We start from the raw sequence: 14,065 nt of genomic DNA, 5'->3' as shown, positions 1-14,065 counted from the left end.
TGACTACAAGAAAGACCTTGCCTACAAAAGACTACATAAAGGACCTTGCCTAGATGTGACTATATGAAGGAACTTGCCTACATGTGAATACATGTAGGACCTTGTCTATACATGACTACATGAAGGACCTTGCCTACACCGGACTACAGGAAGGACCTTGCTTATATGTGACTACATGTAGGACCTTGCCTACACATGACTTCATGAAAGACCTTGCCTAGGCAAAACTTCTTTTAGATATTGGTTGAGTGGGGAGATGTTAAAACCACTGTCAGAATTGTATTGCTTTCTGTGTCTTCATTAGGGAGATTTACTCTCTCTATAAATCCTGGAGACCATTGTCACTAAGACTGAAAGTGAGAAAAAGAGTAGGAGGTAAAAAGAAATCTTACAATAGGGACACTACTTCTGGTGTCAACTGTCTAAGAGGACATTTCCCTCATTTTGGAAGGGATTTCCTCTCACTTCCTGTTCTGGCTTTGGGACAGGAAGTGAAAAAAAATCCCACCAATGAAAAAAAAAAAAAAAAGCTGGCTATACACTGTTATGGACAAATCTCCCACTGTGCCTATTGTGTTGTGACATCAGGCACCAGTGACTGTCAGAATGCCCGAGCAGCGGGTACAGGCATTGTTCCACCAATCATTTACCGTCCAAAGGATGTCACTCAGGCAGGAGGTGGCCAACAGGGCCACCCACATAGCGAAAATCTTGATGAACCAACTGAAATTCACATAGTATATGGCCAGCTTACCTTTTGATTATACTTTAATCTCCTGTAGGTCCATCACTATGTAACCCTGACATTGCTATCCCTATGTTTTGCTGCCAAAACCCCTTCATCTTACTGCGGTATGCAATGCAGTTTAGTAATATTGCAGCCAACATACAGTGCTGCAGAATGGATGAAGAAGTGGGCACTGAGATGCAGAATGCCTACTGTCATTGTTATATTAATCACAAATGATTAGTCTTGCAATTTTTAAAGCAAAGGTCCCCAAACTGCTGGCCACGAGCCAGGTGTGGCCCTTTGCTTGCATTTATCAGGTCTCCCACTATTCCTCCCACTGACATCAGCGATTAGGCACTATTCCTTTTCATTACACCAAAAGTGGGGCATAAATACCATAACTGACACCAACTGGCACTATGCCTCAATTAGACAGCAAAGGCTGAGCACTATTCCTCCCACTGACACCAACGTTGGGGCACTATTCCTCCCACAGACTGGAAATATGGGGCATAATTCCATCCACTGACACCAACAATGGGGCACTATTTCCTCCACAGACTACAAAGATTGGGCACTATTCCTTTCACTGACACCAACGATGGGGCACTATTACTCCCATTGACACCAATGTTGGGGCATTATTTCCTCCACTGACACCAGCGATGGGGCACTATTCCTCCCACTGACACCAATGATGGGGCACTATTCCTCTACTGACACCAATGATGGGGCACTATTCCTCCCACTGACACCAACGACAGAGCCCTATTTCTCCCACTTACACTAACAACGGAGCACTATTCTCCCCACTGACACCAATGATGGGGCACTATTCCTCCCACTGACACCAATGATGGGGCACTATTCCTCCCACTGTTACCAACGATGAGGCCCTATTCCTCCCACTGACACCAACAATGGGGTACTTTTCCTCCCACTGACTCCAAGGATTGAGCACTATACCTCCCATGGGCACCACCAATGGAGCACTATTGCTTTCACTGAAACCAACGATGAGGCACTGTATCTTCCACTCCCACCAATGATGAATGATTGGGCACTATTTCTCCCACTGACACCAACAATAGGGCATTATTCCCTTCACTGACATCAACAACAGGTTACAATTACTTCCACTGACACCAACATTGGAACACTTTTCCTCCTGTGGGCACCGATGATGGGGCACTATTCCTCCCACTAACATCAACTATGTCACACTATTTCTCCCACTAATACCAATGATGGCACTATTACAATTCCTCCAATTGACAGCAACATTGGAGCACGTTTCCTCCCATGGGTACCAATGATAGGGCAATATTCCATCCACCGACACCAACAATGGGACGCCATTCCTCCTACTAACATCGACTATGTCACACTATTTCTCCTACTAATCCCAATGATGGGGCACTATTCCTACTCCTCCTGACCCGCAGGTTCTATGTCATTTTCTTGCACCCATTGACCACCAAGCCTGAGTCCGACCCCTAAAGTCTAAGGACAGTAATCTGGCCCTTTGTTTAAAAAGTTTGGAGACCTCTGGTTTAAAGGATAAGGTTGTCTGAGCCTGGGTCCACTTTAAAGCACAGAAGAACAGTCACTATCTGTCATATCTCATATTCCCATCCAGTGCTGGAGGCTGACAGGTCCCCTTTAACACTGACGACGGTTCTGACATATGCGGCCTCACTGCAGTGGGCTTTTTGCCGTGGGGACGCATATACGTGTTTCTTCCTTTGGGCTCAGACCAGGGTTTACTGAGAGCCTCGGGCCCCCGTACTAACAATCTGGACCTGGATCTCCCGATTCCGAGTCACCTGATCATTGTGGTAGCCTTTGATTGGCTACCACAGTGATCACGGGCCCCGTACTATGACCTGGATCTCCCGATTCCAAGTCACCTGATCGTTGTGGTAGGCTTTTGATTGGCTACCACAGTGATCAGTCACTGTGAGGTCCACCCCTGTGTTTTTTTCTTTCTGGGGAAAGAAGGGGAAGGATACAATGTATCTTCCTCGTTCCTTGCAGGAAAAAAAAAGTGTTTGTAAAAAATGTAAAATAAATAAATAATAAAAAATAAAATAAAAAATAAAGAAAAATACCTTGATCAAGGTTTGATCTAGGTCAGTGCCAGAAATTAGTGTTTGGGTCAAGATCAGGGTCAAAGGTCAGGATCAGGATGCAAAGGATTTATTTATTTATTTTTTAATTACCAGTATCGGTGTCAGTGTGTTTTAGGTAGGACAAATAAAAATAAAAACGGCAAAATAATGCACTATTGCTTCTGCGCTGTACTACGGGTACAACAAATAACATACATATATGTGATATCATTTTGATCGTCAGCAGCAGGAGAATTTAATTTGGGTTGTTTTTTGGTGGTAGGTTATGTAGGTAGCAAGAAATATACAGCTAAATTAAAAAAAAAAAAATAATTTCTTTTTTTTTACTATTTTGGGCCAGTCTTCCTTTGATAATAATAAAAAAAAAAATCAAGAGATATCCATTACTACCAAATCAAAGCCCAATTTGTCCTGCAAAAAAAAAAAAAGTATAATCCATCTGGACACACAAAGCAGTTGTGACGATATGTACGGTTTTCCTAACACATGTCAAAGTTGCAGAATTGTGCTTAGGCATTTAGATTTGTTTTACTCATAGTTGTGAAGGGGTTAAATAAAAAAAGGCACACGAACAATTGCAAAAAGTGTCATTTTGAATAAACTTTTAGCTTTGTACACATTAAAAAAAGCAAGAATAATAGTTTACACTTTATACATTGTAAAATCTTCATACAGAAGTGCTTTAAAAACGATATAGAACTTCCAAATAATAATTTAGGCAGCTGGATAATAAATTACACAGCCCTGAGACAACGCATGTGAAAGCACCAATAATAGCATAGTACGTCTCTTCCCCTGATTGTTTCTAATAATGAAACATTTTTTTTTTTTCTTTGGTCTTTATTTCCTGAATAATCAGTTCATTATTTCGGTATAGTCGTGATAGCTCACCAGCTCTGAAAAAATATCATTAATCTTTTTGCAGCCGAGGTTACAGAAGCAAGCGTTGATCCACATGACGTTCCAGGAGATGCTGGTGCCGTCGGGGCAGTCGTAATGGACTTTGATGGTTTTGGATTTGTAGGGTGTGCAGCATCGGTCATCGGTGCACACCCCGCAGTATTTGGGTCTGTAGGCTCTTCTACTTATGCAGCCTGAGATTGTGAAGTTCTTCGATTCCGGTTCACGGTAAACGGCTAAACATTTTTTGCCCGGCTATAAAGAAAAAAAAAAAGCAGAACATTAATCACTTCAATACCGGGCACTTTCACCCCCTTCCTGCCCAGTTTTCAGCTCTCAGCGCTGTCACACTTTTAGAACCGCAAAGTCATGCAACACTGTATCTTCAGCTTCCAGCTTCCTGGGAGCTGAAGATCTACAATAAGTACCTGCCAGTTTTCTGTTTGTTTCTGACCCAGATTAACATAAATACTCCTACCTTGTCCCCAATCTGGACATGACAACTCCATTGACTGCCATGACCTCTACCTTGATCTGACTACTCTCTTGTTTGGCACCTGCCACGACCTCTGCCTGGACCCAACCACTCTTGTGTCTACTGCATTGTGAACAGTTTCCACAACATAACCCTTCTGTCCCAGCAACTCCTTGGTGGGATGGTCATGTAGGCCACATCCTGGAGCCAGGTGCATCAAAGAAAACCAGGGACCATTAGGGTTTCTGTACCATCCCCACCATCAGGAGCTCTGGTAAAGGCCAACTAGTACTCCACACTTTGTGTGAGCCCACTTCACCTGCCAGAAGGCACCATAACACAGTCACATAGTCTCCACCAGAAAGTCTTATGGAAATTACATTTAGGGAAATTTAGACCAATCTATGTTTTTATCCGTTCAGTCATATCCAACTTTTGACGATTCTATGGACCAGCTCTCTGGCACCATGTAGAATATGCTTAAGAGGTTTTTCCATAGAATTTTATGGGCAGATTTGTATGAAGTAGGTCACCAGGTCTTTCCTCAACCCTCCCCAATTGCTGAGCTTGGGAATGGCATGCAGAAATTGATAATGCATGTGCATAGCCAATTTGTACATGCATACTAGAGCCAATTTAGACAGGAGTCAATTTGGAAAGTGGGAGGAAACCAAAGAATCCAAAGAAAACCCATTTGAACATAGAAGGAACATGCAAACTCCACGCTCAGATTCAAACCAAAGACCCCAATGCTGCAAGATGCTAACCACTGTGCTGTCCGAGCCACTAAGGATTTGTATCTGTGCTTTCATCCTCCCCCTCAACCTTAAACATAAAATTGCCTAAAACTGTCTCGTCTGTACCCAGTATAATGCTGGTCAGACTTATGAAAATTTTCCACCAACTTCATCCATTTTCACTGAGCTTTTGATAAAAAAAAATGCAGCCAACTTAGTTTAAACAAAGGATCAATGAAGACTGTTAAAGGTGGCTTACATTGATTCATTTGGCTGTTTTTGCTATTGAAATCCGATTTAAAGATGTTGTAAGTCCTCTGAATATGCCATTTGTTACAATCTTAGCAGTAGCATCTTGAAGATCTCCTATCATCAGAGTGGAGTTTGTCTTTACCAACTTAGCCTATAAGTAGACTTACCCGAAAGTGCTGTGTGATGTCCACCTCGCAGGGTCTCAGGTTGCACAGGCGGCTCTCTGTATGGAGTTTACACTTGTCATTATCGTTTGAGATGCGCGTAGATATCCCCATTCCGCACGTCTTAGAACACGGGCTCCATGGAGTTGTCTGGGTGATGCAGTTCTTTTGCCAGGTTTCAGTTTCTTCACGATAAACTGAAAGAATTCAGAAATCACTATATGAATGCTCAGTGGAAAGTTGGTGGGATTAAGTCTTAGATGATCACATTCCCCCGCCCTTTAACTTTTCACCCTGCTAGGAACCCTCCTTTATCTATTACCCCTAGCAGAAGCGCATCACATGGCCATGGGACTTGTAGTCTTTCCATTCACAGATCTTTGTGAATGGATGATGTGGCTGTGTGGTTGGCTGAAGGATGAAGGCAAGTGGGGTGTAGTTGAGGTTGGGGGTTTGGGGAATGTGACCATGTTTCATGTTACACCCTCAATATGTGCCTTTAACCATTTCTCTTCTTTATCCCCTTTGGCATCTTTTTTGGCTAAGAATGTATGTTGTATCAACCAGCTTGCCACTTTTTTATATGTGCTAATATGTGCTAAGGAAAGTTCCCCTTTCTGTGTATCCCCACCCCACATACCAGGAGAAGCAATATGGCGGGGAGATGCTTTTCGGAACCTCTTGGAGTCATCACAAACCCATTGCTCACAACATTTTCCTGCTAGCTTAATCCGCTTGGGGTTCTGGCACCAGACAAGAGGTGGACGGGAGTTTACACACAGCGGGACGCAACCCACAGCACCATCCAGACATGTGCAGTTGTACTTGCAGTTTGGTTGGAAGCTCTGGCCATTTACATAGCGCACACCGTTGAGAACGCAACCTACTCCTGACATCTCTAGAAAACAGAAGCGAGAAATGGTTTAGGAATTGCACTTATTTTTTTACTGAGAAAACCAAACCACATACTGTACATTAAACCAAACAATAGGCACAATTCACAAAGCTAAAACACCAAGATAAAGATAGTTGTTTTTCAAAAGTGACAGTTATTTTCAGCCAAGTCTAATAGGCTTTGAAAATAACAGTCACATAGCTAAAATTAAAGATGCTTATCATTATGTAAAGAGTAATTTGAGACCAAAAATAAATAAAAACCATAAAGATTACATTTTTTTCCAAAGTTTCCTATGTATATTGTTTTCTAACTATTCAGTTGATCAAAACTCTTTATCAAATATGGGGTCCTATCCTATTTCTCTAATTTCAAAATCAACCTAGTGATCTGTGATAACACTATAATCAAATTTTTGCTAAAATAGGAACTGCTGTTGCCAAACAGAAACACGGCACTGTGGCACATTTATACCTTTTTGTTCACCGTAGGCTTCTCAAAAGAGATCTGGTGGATTTTCACCCTGGGTACTAGAAGCCCTGCTGGTTTAAATTCTAGATGTGATTTAGATTTTTTTAAAATAAATAGCAATTTTTGCATTTATGCATTTTTATTATGTTTTGTTTTTTTTGTTTTTTTTTTAAGATTTTTTAAATACTATCTTTGAATACATATATAATAGTGGAAATGCATATTTCCTATTTTTTTTCCCCCCATCTCTTTCGTTCCTACAGGTTAATGTTTACCGGTATCTGTAGAAACAATTGCCTTTAGGTTTCTTTATGTACATATTTTTATAACTTCCATGGACATTCCATTGTATTTATGTACTTTTTCATCCAAAATTTTGGTCACATGGTTAGCCACCACCTGTTTCCTTGTCCTATTTATTTTAATTGTCTAATTGTAAAAAAGTGTACATTGATTGATTAATTCTGTGCCTGCTATTTTTTGGTGGAGCAATTGTGTATATTTGTACTGTCTTGCTATTAAACATTATGCTGTGAAGAAGACTACTTGCTGAAACATGTTAGCATGCTTTGTATGTCACTCCTGTTTAACAAATAACGTCTTTAAGAGGATTTTGGAGTTGCCGGCTTTTCCCATTACTTTATATCTTTTTGTTTCTCAAAGATATCCAAAATCACCTCTCAAAACATTCCAATCATTTTACCATATACTATGCAGGATGGTTCCATTTTCCACTCTACATGTCCAAGTAGGCCTATGTTATATGGTCAAAGGCTTAGGGAAAGCTAACCACCACATAAACTATATGGCCAGCTGAGGACACCCTTACAAAGGATTGAGTTCAGAAGTTTCATGTGAAGGGTACTGTTAATATTACAGCATACAAAGACATTTTAGACAATTATGCTCTTCCAATCTTGTGGTACAATTTGGGGAAGGCCAATTTCTGCTCCAGCATGACTGTGCCCCTGTGTGTAAAACCAGCTTCATAAAGACATGGTTTGTTGAGGAACTGAGTGGCCTACACAGAGCCCTGACCTCAAACCTACTGAACATCTTTCGGTAGAATTGGAATACCAGTTGCAAGCCAAGTCTTCTCATCCAACATCAGTACCTGACCTCACATATGTTCTTTTGGCTCAATGGGCACAAATCCCAAAGACACACGCCATATTTGCCACCAAATCACGTACATGTATATGACAGAATTCAAGTGGTTATACCGGGGATATGACTGTAGTTGTTAGTCATAACCCTGGTATTGTTTTCTTCAGCCAACAATGCTCTACAAAGTAAAAGCAATCCTAGAGGTTATTTAACTTTTACAGGCCGTAGAAGGGGGCGCCCTCCCCTTCTGCCGCACCCCTTTGAGCTCTCCTGTCCCAGAATCTAAGGGATGAAAAAAATAAATAAAGGGACAGTGTAAAAATACAATTTTTAAAATGAAATAAATAATAAAACATTTTTTAAAGCGACCCTGTCCCCTGCTGCTCTTGCGCACGCATATGTAAATGTTTTTTACACCACACATGTGAGGTATCATCACGAACATAATAGCGAGGGCAATAATTCTAACGCTAGACCTCCTTTGTAACTTTAAACTGGTAACCTGTAAATATTTATAAAGCAATCCCTAAGTATTGTATTTTGTTGCCATTCTATAAGTGCGCAATTTTAAAACATGACATGTTAGGTATCTATTTACTCGGCGTAACATCATCTTTTATATTTAACCAAACAATTGGGTTATATATTGTTTTTTTTTTCATTAAAGTGTATTTAAAAAAAAAAAGTATTTGAAAAATTTCTGCACAAACACCGTGTGACATTAAAAAAAAAAAAAAAACAACCACCATTTTTTTCTAAAAAAATATTTAATGTTTGAAGGTTCTTGGTAATTTTCTACCAAAAAATACAGATTTGTACTTGTAAACAAAAAGTGTCAGAAAAGGCTCGGTCTTCAAGTGGTTAAAGCCTTCCCAGAAGAGTGAAGGCTCCTACAGCAAGGGGGGCAACTCTATTTCAACACCCATAGTGCATGGGATGTGCATCGAGCTTGTAAATGTGTCACTTTGGCATGGATTTACAGAAGAAATATCCTCAAACCAGGAGAAAGGGTATAGGATAGCGGGAGTGGAAGAAGCAAAATATTGTAGCCAGTGGGGGAAAAAGAATTCAGGCCCTCCATAAGAGTGATAGTGATGGTGTTCCTATGTCCAGGACCATGGCTCTGATGAGTGTTCCATCAGGGACACCTTAGAACCCCGGACAGGAAGGGAAACAGCGGCCATATATAAAGTTTGGCAGTAAATCTTCTAGTCAATCTAGCACCACAGGGTGACAATACTGCTGTCTAAGGGTGGCTACGTTGCTTCTCCCTAAATACAGTCACTTCTACAGCACTAGTTTCTTTTTGTATCCACTATAGTTGACACCTCTACTACCATACCACAGTCCATGGTGTTTCTATGGTCTCCATGAGCATGGTATATTTCATCACTGCATGGTACCAGCAATGTAGCTGTCACATTTACACTCAGTAATTTATTTTACAGATATTTTTCCTTGGAAGTCAACACTTGGCTCCATTATCTAATATTTTTGGTGATCTTCACTGTGTTGGGGTGGCCCGGTGTGCCCCTGATGATCCCATGGACCTCTGTGACCTCATCACCCGAGCTAGACATTCTTGGCAGCCCTTCTGATTCATATTACCGCATAGGTTGAACCCGTCTTTTCATATCTGCTTGGCATCCGCTCCTGATGAGTGGATCATATTCAAGAAACGCGTTGAGATTTACAGGATGCCGTTTCGATCCCCTACAGGGTATATACCAATTTTTACTCCACTATGCGACCTGTTTACATCATGTATAAGGCTCATCATATTTAGATCTCATGACACGCTTTATTATGGATCACACATGGTCAATTGCTTGTTATTATACCTTACTATGTACACATTGATTTTTGTTACTTTTATTTTATTGAAGCAAGGATTGATATCCAGTCCATGAAATTATGTTGTGTTGTATACTGTTCATATCAATACAAATTTTACTACTCTTTTAGTCTGAGGATACCTGCCTCATTCAAAGTCCCAATCGTCTCCTTTTGTCACCCTAGGTACAGTGGAGGAGTGAGTGTAGCCTCCATAAGACAGGAAGTGTGTTACTGTCAGGATCACTAGGTGAAAATAAATTACTGTGGCAGGTTGGCTTATACAGACGGGCACAATCACGTGCCTGTATATCGTGGCTTTCTTCCGGGTCCAAGCGTGGAGTGACCTGTGCTGTCATTTTGCTGCAGCACAAGCCAATCAGCAAGTCCTGGTCAATGATTTGTGGCCAGGACATGCTGATCAGTTGATTGAATGAAAGAGGAGAGCCCCGTGTAGGTAAATAACACAGGGCACTCTACAGACAGTAGCCATGAGTTGTTTATTTTTCCCAGGGAGGAAAAACCAGCACATTGCTGTCAGGGCCTGGCTCAGCCCTTCCTTCTCTGAGCTGGCCACTCAGCTTTCAGCTAATTGCCAGCTCCTATCTCTCCACAGTGACTCACCTGTTGATGATATCCTGCTTGTCAGTCCTGCCTACTTAAGCCGCCCAGCCCAGATGATTTCTGCCTTCACTTTGGTCAACATCACAGACACTATCTCCTGCGTTCCTGTTAAAGACTTGCTTGGCTGACATTCCTTCTGTCTCCAGATCCTGCTTGCTGTTCCACTATGCTGATCTCTGGCAACCTGACTTTCTGGCTTGTCTGACTATCCGTTCCGGTTAGCGAACTTTGGCTATGTTTTGACTATGTTTGTTCTATTTAATTTTATTATTAAACAAGTGTGATTTAACTGTACTTCTGTCTCAGTCTGATTCATGGTTTCTGACAGTAGGCGAAGGCCATGAATTCAGAAGATGCAGTCCAATCACTTGTTGGTAATATTTTTCCAGATTGGATGAGCAGGATCACTGCATGGATCAGTTTGCCATGGTGTTAAAAATGCTCCTGAGTCACACGGCTCACCTGGAATCTCCCACTGTGGCTGCTCCGGCACAACCTGTGTTGCAGGCCATCCCCGCTGCTGCTCCAGTCTCTGTGCATGCACCCATCCAGGGAACCTTGAGGTCCTGTCATGGACAGACCTTAGGTGGCGTTGTTTCGGCCCCAGTTATCCAGAAGGATAAGCCCCTGGTTTTGGTTACCTTTGCTAGGGCTGAGTTGTCTGTTGAGATACAGGCTCTAATCGACTCTGGGGTTTCAGGCCTGTTCATTGATGCTGCCTTTGTATCGAAGCACTCAATTCCACTGCAGCTGCGTGACACTCCACTTGCCATTGAGGCTCTTGACGGCAGACCTCTACAGCCTGCCCATGTGACTCATGAGACTGCTTCGTTGTCCATTGCCATAGGGGCTTTTCACCTTGAGATAATCCAATTCCAAGTTATTTCCTCACCTAAGTTTCTGCTGGTTATTAGTTATCCTTGGTTACAGAGGCACAACCCCTCTTTTGATTGGCTCCATGCTGAGGTTCTCTCCTGGTTACCACAAAGCAGTAAGACATGCTTCCTGAAGGTAGCCAAGGTCCTCTTCACTCTCCTCCTTGCCGGAGGAGTACCGCAATTTTAGCGATGTCTTTGACAAATGGCACCTTGTCTGAGACCTTGTATTGATTATAGGGGTCTCATTCGTTTCACGATTAAGAATGCCTATCCGATTCCATTGATTACAGAGTTATTTGACCGCCTCAAGGGAGCAACAGTTTTCACGAAGCTTGATTTGAGAGGGGCATACAATCTCGTGCGGATTAAGGAGGGCGACGAGTGGAAAACTGCGTTTAATACCGGAACAGGCCATTGTGAGTACCTTGTAATGCCTTTTTGCCTTTGTAATGCTCCGGCAGTTTTCCAGGAATTTATTAACGATGTCCTCCAAGATTTCTTGCGGTTATGTGTGGTGGTTTATCTCGACAATTTCCTCATATTTTCCAAGTACCTGGAGAGCCACCACACAGATGTCTGTCGTGTGCTTCAGAAACTAAGGGAGAACAATCTCTATTGTAAATTGGAGAAGTGCGAATTCCATTGTGAACAGGTTAAATTCCTAGGTTATGTCATTTCCACTGCTGGCTTTTCGACCGACCCAGAGAAACTTTCAGCGGTCCTACAGTGGCCCTGACCCATGGGTTTATGTGCGATTGTAATGCGATTTGAGATCACGGGGAGAATCTCAGCGATTCTGCCCGAGGTCCCGTGAATGGAGCCTCATACACAGCAATGCTCAGCTGCCAAAATTTTTTTTGGATAAAGTGTGGAAGAAATGGAACCTTTGTTAGTTTTTCCTTGCTGTCTGTGTCCCCATGAGGTTAATTTCCCATCTCTTCCTATCCAGGTGCCCAGGACACAGGGACGGGACAGGGACGGGAAGCGATGGGAAATCTCTCCACCAGGGTACATAAATATAGTAAGAAAAGCTTATCATTTTTTTGTATTGCTTTCTGTGCCTTCCTGTTCCAGTGACCCCAATTGTGTTACAGGGATAAAAAGTGATGGGAAACTACCCTAATGAGGATATAGAAGATAAAAAAACTGAAGGAAGTCCCTGATAAACATGTGCACTGCCGAAAAATTAGTTTGTTTCCGTTTCATTTGTTTCTATTTATATTTTTTGTTTTTCGGTTCATTTGTTATGATCGCAATTCGTAAATGTGAAAATTCGTAATTTCGTAAATTCGAAAATTCAAAAATAAGAAAGAAAACCGGAATATTCGGAAGGACGAAAATCCAAAAATAATAATAACTAACTATTAAATTATAGGTATTGGAATTTCCTTTCAAATTTGGCTGTTAGTGAACATAACGAATGCGAATTTATCTGAAGTTACGAATTATCCGAAATAACGAATGCCGCATCTAAACAAATGAACAGAACAGAACAAATGAATAATAAATAATAATAAAACATTTTTATTATTGTTGTTGTTTATTATTATTAATTTGTTGCGTTCCATTCCGTCAGACACGGCATTTGTTATTTCGGATAATTCGTAACTTCGGATAAATTTGCATTTGTTACGTTCACTAACAGCCAAATTTGAAAGGAAATTAAATAGTTAGTTAGTTATTATTTCAGATTTTAGAATTTTCGGATTTTAGAATTTACAAATTTATGAATATTCGAATATTCGGAAAAGGTCGTTAAACCAGTTTTCGTTAATTCAGATGTTTCCGAATTAAGGAATTTGTGGAAATTCATTACAAAATTAATTCGGAAGGAAAAAAATTGCACATGTCTAGTCGCTGCCATCCTAAATCTCCCCACCAAACAAGTTTAGGCTGAAGTTAGGTTTTATATAGAAGGCTAGCAGAAGAGGGGCAGCCCTTATAAAGTCGGCAGCAAGTGGGCGGAGCTGGGAACCCAGACACAGATATCGCACAGAGTGTCTGAGAGATACAGGAAGCTGTCAGGCACCCAGCACTAGTAGAAAGGGTTGACACGTTAATGCAAATGAGCAATCACATGCACATAAATGCATAAAATATATATGATACTTACGTCCGCAGACACCTACTTCATACCTAGGCATGTCCCTGCTGTAGTCACAATAAAGTCCTTTGTGTGGGTCACACGTGTCTGCCTCTGTGCAGTTCTCTCCTCGCTGCCTGCCGCAGGTCTTGCAGCAGTCGCAGCCATCTGTGACCAGACTGACCCCAGGGGGACACACAGGGGGGGTCGGGGGGCACTCACATGGCCACTTACAGTACTGGACCCGAACATACTCTTCTGTAACAGCAGGGGTTGGAGGCATTGTGGTCGTGTTTTGTAAAATGACCTGTGAATGACACAAGAAAAAAAAACATATTAGCAAAAAACGAGTTCTGGTTTATATCAGCGAGAGAAAAAAAAAAAAAGCAAATCAATTAGCAAAAGCTGGATGAACTACGGGATGGATTGGACAATAATTACATCAGACCAGACCCAACACATTGCACTGGCTGTGCACTGGCTGTATACACTAATACTCCCACCCTGCTACACTCTTACAAATGCTCCTGCATATCTGGAATTTTAAAGACAAGCATGTTCCTCCCTGTTGGCCACTGGGTGGTGCAGACCATAGCTGTGCAATCTGCTGATCAACTGCTTGAGCATGCATGTCTAAAGGGATGCCAATGATGTGTTCTTCCATATAATGCTCAGGAACAAACTTATTGATGGCAGAGAAAGCAAAAAGCTTTGAGAGACAGGCTAACAAAAGTAGGGATCAAGAGGAGATGACATTTTAAAGACAAGCATGTTCCTCCCCTGT

General features: G+C 41.6%; 1 protein-coding gene across 2 annotated transcripts in view; it reads right to left on the bottom strand.

Annotated features, from left to right (window-relative positions):
• Window positions 1–527: 527 nt before the first annotated feature.
• Window positions 528–14,065, bottom strand: part of CCN4 (cellular communication network factor 4) — a 114,656-nt gene continuing 101,118 nt past the window's right edge. Inside the window, exons 2-5 of one of the 2 annotated variants that reach the window (XM_073632271.1) lie at window positions 13,312–13,588; window positions 6,031–6,288; window positions 5,394–5,587; window positions 528–4,017 (exon numbers count right to left, since the gene is read on the bottom strand). In XM_073632271.1, coding sequence (XP_073488372.1) covers window positions 3,718–4,017; window positions 5,394–5,587; window positions 6,031–6,288; window positions 13,312–13,588 — 1,029 coding nt within the window. In that variant the 3' untranslated portion in view covers window positions 528–3,717. Of the gene's footprint in view, window positions 4,018–5,393; window positions 5,588–6,030; window positions 6,289–13,311; window positions 13,589–14,065 lie in introns of those variants that run through there. The other variant, XM_073632272.1, reaches the window with a different exon arrangement.

The sequence above is a fragment of the Aquarana catesbeiana genome, linkage group LG05, assembly GCF_042186555.1.
Source record: "Aquarana catesbeiana isolate 2022-GZ linkage group LG05, ASM4218655v1, whole genome shotgun sequence".
NCBI classification, from domain to species: domain Eukaryota; kingdom Metazoa; phylum Chordata; class Amphibia; order Anura; family Ranidae; genus Aquarana; species Aquarana catesbeiana.
Note: the sequence above shows the minus strand (reverse complement) of the source record. Positions and strands in the feature narration are given on the sequence as shown.